Source organism: Lytechinus pictus, chromosome 8 (assembly GCF_037042905.1).
Source record: "Lytechinus pictus isolate F3 Inbred chromosome 8, Lp3.0, whole genome shotgun sequence".
In the NCBI taxonomy this organism is placed as follows: domain Eukaryota; kingdom Metazoa; phylum Echinodermata; class Echinoidea; order Temnopleuroida; family Toxopneustidae; genus Lytechinus; species Lytechinus pictus.
Window position 1 is genome coordinate 9,539,773 of NC_087252.1, and position 6,667 is coordinate 9,546,439.

Consider the following 6,667-nt stretch of genomic DNA (forward strand, 5'->3'; position numbering starts at 1 on the left):
ACAAAAAAAAAATAATAATAATAATATAATAATAGATAATAATAATAATAATATTAATAACAACAGTAATAATAATATAAAATGATGATGATGGTAATAATAAATGATTAATCTATAAAAAATAATACACAAAAATTGAAAACTAACAACAATCAAATATAAAAATTATACTAATAACCCCCCCCCAAAAAAAAAAAAGATATATATATATAACAGTAGTTTCTAAACTATTTTCATTTAGTAGCCAAATTTAAATCCTGTAGGCTATTTGTAATGGAGAGGCATGAAAACAGAAAAATAATATTTGTCCTAAAAAAGGATGAAGCCATTGCCTACCACTGTACCCAATACCCATTGATTTCTGTCTCCTCTCCTCTCCCCTCCCTCAACCCAAATAGCCGGATCCTTTCATTAGAACATTTGCATTACACAAGACGCCCCTGCTGTTAGTGTTATACTTGGACTTCAATGTGAGCAATACCAATATTGAACTTCCCTGCACAATCACAAGCACCTACATGTATAGGCAAATTTGACAGTGCAAGTTGAGTTTGAATGGATAATTTAAACACAATGGAAAATAAACGCATGATGCACAAGTACTGTACAAAAGCACAGTCTGTAATGCTCGAGTTGAAAACAAAATCAAAGAATACTGATAATATTCAAACAGTGCACAGGTAAGGAATTGGAAAACCGGCCAAAGTTCAATTTGGGGAAGAAATGAAAAGCATGTAGTACAAGTAAATTACAGTAGGTTTTGGAAAATCATTCAAGGGAATGTTTTTTAGGGTATATTTTCATTTTTTTTCTGTCATCTTCCAATGGAATCCATAATTGTTGGCATTCAGCATAAAGGCGATTCTGCAAACATATCTTCGAAAGGACTATTACAGAGACACTAAATGTACAGTGCACTGAGATGTCTTGCAAAATCCTTTTTTTTCACACTAAAGCTTTAAGTTTCACATAAAAATATAACAAGTGGAACGCCTCTGGCAGTCTCGCCTGCATTACGCGATTTAAGCTCAGCAGTGCTAACTTTGAAAACTACTATAAAATAATCATTCACAAAAACTCCATTCATATAATGACATAATACCACGTTCATTGACCATAAATGACATTTGAACGGTGACTTAAGACTTGTCAACTACATCCATGTCCACATTTCAATCACTCTATCTATAAACTTTCAAAGTTATGATGGCAATTCAACAATTACCCCAACATGGCCTAAGTTTATTGACCTTAACTGACCTTTGACCTTGGTTTTGTGACCTGAAACTCACAGGGGATGTTCAGTGATACTTGATTACTCTTATATCCCAAGTGAACTAGATCCATAAACTTTTAGAGTTAGGATGGTAATTTAACAAATACCCCAAACACGGCCAAAGTTCATTGACCTTTAATGACCTTTGACCATGGTCATGTGACCTGAAACTCGTACAGGATGTTCAGTGATACTTGATTACTCTTATGTCCAAGTTTTATGAACTAAATCCGTAAACTTTCAGAGTTAGGATGGTAATTTAACAAATACCCCCAACACGGCCAAAGTTCATTGACCTTAAATGACCATTGACCATGGTCATGTGACCTGAAACTCGCACATGATTACCCTTTTTACACACGCTAAAATTTCCTTAACCCCGTACTATAGGTGGGGCTAAATTGCCATTTAGCCCCACCTATAGTACGGGGTTAAGCTTAGCCCACTTTCTTTTTACACAGCATTTTTGCAAAGTGGGCTAACCCCACCTTTAGTACGGGATTATTTGGCCCTGCAAAAAAGCAGGGTTATCCCAGCAATTGCGGTGCTAAGAGCGATAGTACGGGGTTAAGATCGCTAGTGTAAAACGAAAGTGGGCTAAGCTTAACCCCGTACTATAGGTGGGGCTAAATGGCAATTTAGCCCCACCTATAGTACGGGGTTAAGGAAATTTTAGCGTGTGTAAAAAGGTACGAGTGAAGTACTTGTACTACGAATGATCGACAAAAACCACTAGTCCGGGGTTAGCGAGTTTCGTGTGTGAAAAGCAAGCATTCCTTATCCGGGGTTAGCGATAACAATTTGGCATGTGTGAAAAGGAAAAATAATAGTACGGGGTTAAGGATAGTACGGGGTTAGCGATAGTCCGGGGTTAAGAAAATCCTGTGTAAAAAGGGTAGATGTTTGCTAATACTTGATTAACCTTATGTCCAAGTTTCATGAACTAGATCCATAAATTTTCAAAGTTATGATAGTAATTCAACAAATACCCCCAACTTGACCAAAGTTCATTGACCCTAAATGACCTTTGACCTTGGTCACGTGACCTGAAACTCGAGCAGGATGTTCACTAATACTTGATTAACCTTATGCCTAAGTTACATGAACTAGGTCCATATACTTTCTAAGTTATGATGTCATTTCAAAAACTTAACCTTCGGTTAAGATTTTGAAAATAATTCTCCCAACATGGTCAAAGTTCATTGACCCTAAATGACCTTTGACCTTGGTCATGTGACCTGAAACTCAGGCAGGATGTTTAGTAATACTTGATTAATCTTATGTCCAAGTTTCATGAACTAGGTCCATATACTTTCTAAGTTATGATGTCATTTCAAAAACTTAACCTTAGGTTAAGATTTGATGTTGACGCCGCCGCCGCCGCCGCCGTCGCCGTCGGAAAAGCGGCGCCTATAGTCTCGCTCTGCTATGCAGGCGAGACAAAAATGATATTAAAGTCCACTTACACAACATTCAGAATGCCTGAGAAATCGAAATCCCCTCTGACTTGTTCATGTAGATTCCAAGGGACATACCTGATGATAAGAAAATTAAATGTCATCTTAAAAGCTTCTTCTTAAATAGATATTGCACTCACTTGTTATTTCATTTCTTAAACTAAATTTTTCTTTTTTTAACAGGTGAGTTTTTTTTATGAAACTTAAAATCACAGAGTTGTGGCTGTGGTGATTAATATGCCCAGTAATTATCATATTGGCAGGAATACCTAGGGGAAAAGGCCAGAGTACAAGGTTCTGCCATCAATCGCTCATGTTCTCCAGCAGTGGTGAAGGTGATGGGTCAGAGATAAATCTTGTTCCGTATAAGAGTCTGAATTCTGCTCTCTTTTGGTTGATCTCTTTTTTTTTCAGGTTATGATTATATTACAATCATTTATGAATGAAAAAAACTATAGGAAGTACTCTTGTTTTTTTTAATGGGCCTAAATAATTTTGGACAATAAAATAACCCTAAAAAAATTGACTTTATGTTATAATAACTTTATAGTTCAGCCGATTTAAGGCTGCTGGGCAAATAACCATGTTGGCCAGGGATCTTGAAAATTGTAAAAACTTTAGAAAGTCTCCTTGATCTTGATCAGTAAGAAATGACATCTGTGACATCTACTTTGATGGGAGGAAGATTCCCCTTCCATCAGTACCTACCTTTGCAAAATAATCTGAAAAGTTTGAATGTTGAATATTAATGTTTTGCCAAGCTTTATCACAACTTTATGAATGACAGGTACATGAGAAGCCAAAAGGGTGTGTGTCCATAACTTTTAATATTGCTAGAAAAGTCATACAAATGTTGGTCAAATTTGCAACACTTCTCAAAGAAGGCCTACATTGTCTGTAAAAAAAACGAGTTGCCTTTACATGTCAGAAAATATTATTTGGACTCATTTCCAATTTCTCACAGCTTCACAATATAAAATTTAGAATTCCTCCACATTGAAGCACACACTTGCGACACTGTGACAGAGTAGTGCATTTTATCTGTATGTAAAATACTCTTTCAATTCTTTTACAAATTTATACACATAAAGACACCGTCATAATGCTATAAGAAATGGTAACTATTCACAAATACAAAATTATTAGATCAATTGGTAATCATTGGTCTGGCGGTCCCGGACCTAAATCACAATATATTTAATGTACACCTCTGTAAATCTAGGATCTTGAACCTTGATAATTTATATCAAAATTTAATTGTGTGAATATTTTCCAACATTCCAAGTTTGTACGAAGAAATTATTGTCTTTTTTGCTCAAAATTTTAAAGAATTTTGTAGTCATACTCACGTGGTAACAGTGTTGAGTCCACCACTCTTCATCTTTCGGAGGCGATCCTCCCAGTACTCTGGCACGACCCGGAAGTAATGCATGCTCCCTGAGAGGATAGTGACCTCCTCCCCATTGAGAACAAACTCTCCATTCTGCAGCTTAAGGCTCGGTTCCTGCAAAGATTTCATGTAATCGAGCTGAAGGTTCTTGTTGCGTTGGAAGTACCACAATATCATCAGAGCGAACATCCCAATCAAAACTAACCATCGTAACAGATGCACACCTCGTATTGACACCGTCATTGTGTTTTAAGAAATGGTAACTATATTACTATTCACAAGATAGAAAATTACAAAATTCAAAGTCTACTTTCAGAATTCAGTTTCAGTTCACGAGGAAGTTCAAAGCCAAAGCAAGGTAAGGCCCAGAAGATCTAGGACAAAAATTAATTCTACAAATTTTGTTCAATTCGACCTCCCCCATCTGTCTAAATCACACGAGTGCTTCCTCTGCCTGGCAAATACAGTGCATGCCAATGTCACCAACACTCATTTTTCTAGAGTGAGTGGGTCTTAGACTTTAACAGTTAGAGACATGACATGTAAAAAAAATGCATGTGTCATCTGGCATCCTGTATGTATCAAAAAATGAGTGGATTCAATTATTGGGGGGGGGGGGGCTCCAGTCTAAAAATAAACAATCATATGCTATGAATAATCTAAGTTAAGACTTTCTTGTAAGTTGTATTAATGCTTCAGCCGTGAAAAAAAAGTCACCATCTTTCACTTTTTCAGCAGATAGATCTGGGCGTAATAATACAAATAGTCTAAAGCTAGCCACCAGCGAATTTCCACATTGATGTTCGCCGCAACTCTCGGCACACGTAGCGCGGACGATCCCGTTTAGATCTCGGCGGTATATCACTTCAAGATCCCAATCCAATTTCAGCGTTGAATAGAATAAACGTAAGCTCGATATTTCTGGTTGGCCTTCCAAAAGTGTGTTCAAATCATTTACGTTGTGCTATGCCAAGCAATACAGGGTTGTATAGCTCAAAATATAAATAAAATGGCATCAGACCACCACCGTTCATGGGCATGCTCTCACTCTCAGAAAAAAATGATATTCGGTTCCTGACTGTACTAGTCTTTGTTTCAAACCCACCTAATTATAATTTTACGAAGTGGATTGATTTTATATACCCTTGAAAAAAAAAAGAAATTGCAAACATCGGGGCAACAATTTATCTCAATCCTCGTTATATCCATATAAAAATATCTTACAACCAGTAAAATAAAATACCCTGCAGTGCAGATATTCTGTTTTTATTCAAAGCAAAATTATTAGTTGAGTTTGCATAATAGACTAAAGTGGGCGCGGCGCGGGCGGGGCCGATGTGGGGCGGGGCGCCGATATTAAAACTCACCGACATAACGATTTCTTGGTTTTCTTCCGTAAGATGCAGCTTCTCCAAAAACTGCTATCCGATCATTCGGAAAGCAGAAGACAAAAGCAAATTCAACTGGTCCACGCCGTCCCAAAATCTGTCAACCGTGTCACAGTGCGAACGAGTCGAAATCTACAAACTCCTTCCACTTTAATAATGTGCCGACTAAAGAAATAAGGCGAATTTCGAAGAGCAAATGATTATCTTGATCAACAGATATTGTTTATTCTGCTCGAAGAAACTATATATACCTAGACCGTTCAAATGCAAATAAGACCCGGGAATAAGATGTTTGAGTCCGAAGGTCATAAACGGCTATCTCAGGGACGGATATCCGCCCCCCCCCCCCCACAAACACACATCCACATTCCCCTCCCAATTGCAAGTTGGCGGCGGGATGTGTCTATTATGAGAACAGTTTTGTTGAACTTTTTTTTTTCAAGTTTAAGCTTAAGTTAGCATATTTTGGCAAAGAGCTCTTTTGGGATTCATGATTTTGGCGCTTATACCACGCATCATTAAAGAACAAGTCCACCCCAACAAAAAGTTGATTTGAATAAAAAGAGAAAAATCAAATTAGCATAACACTGAAAATTTCATCAAAATCGGATGAAAAATAAGAAAGTTATGACATTTCTAAGTTTCACTTGATTTCAGAAAATAGTTATTATGCACATCCCGATCGGTATGCAAATGACTAATTTTCTCCTCATTGTCCTGTGAAACAAAGTTTTATTTCTCCCTGAACATGTGGAATTACCCTTGTTCAACATTTTATGGTTCAGTCAGTTTTGTCCTTCTTGTCAAATTTGTAAAAATTGAAATATTGTATAATTCAAACAATAAAAAACAAAAGAAATAGTGAGTGAGGGACATCATTGATTCTTTCCTTTGCATGTGCCTAAATAGTGCATATAACTATTTTTTGAAAAATAAGCGAAAATTTAAAACTTCATAACTTTCTTATTTTACATCCAATTTTGATGAAATTTTCAGCATTATGTTTGTCTGATTTTTCTCTATTGATTCAAATCAACATTTTTCTGGAGTGGACTTGACCTTTAATAATCCAAGTTGTGCATTGTGATCAGAGATCTGAAAATCATACTTGATGTACCAATAAAAACTCTGTCTTGATTTTGAGTTGCGATTTAAA

General features: G+C 36.5%; 1 protein-coding gene across 4 annotated transcripts in view; it reads right to left on the reverse strand.

Moving 5' to 3' along the window:
- The window catches only part of LOC129266345 (beta-galactosidase-1-like protein 2), a 33,499-nt gene extending 27,794 nt beyond the window's left edge, over positions 1-5,705 (reverse strand). For 2 of the 4 annotated variants that reach the window (XR_010294402.1, XM_064103547.1), the window contains exons 1-3: positions 5,491-5,705; positions 4,083-4,237; positions 2,743-2,811 (exon numbers count right to left, since the gene is read on the reverse strand). Coding sequence is in view for 2 of the 4 variants with exons in the window: in XM_064103547.1 (XP_063959617.1) it covers positions 2,743-2,811; positions 4,083-4,237; positions 5,491-5,496 (230 nt within the window). In the remaining 2 variants the exon portion in view is untranslated. Of the gene's footprint in view, positions 1-2,742; positions 2,812-4,082; positions 5,401-5,490 lie in introns of those variants that run through there. The other 2 variants (XR_010294401.1, XM_064103546.1) reach the window with 2 other exon arrangements.
- Positions 5,706-6,667: the final 962 nt, after the last annotated feature.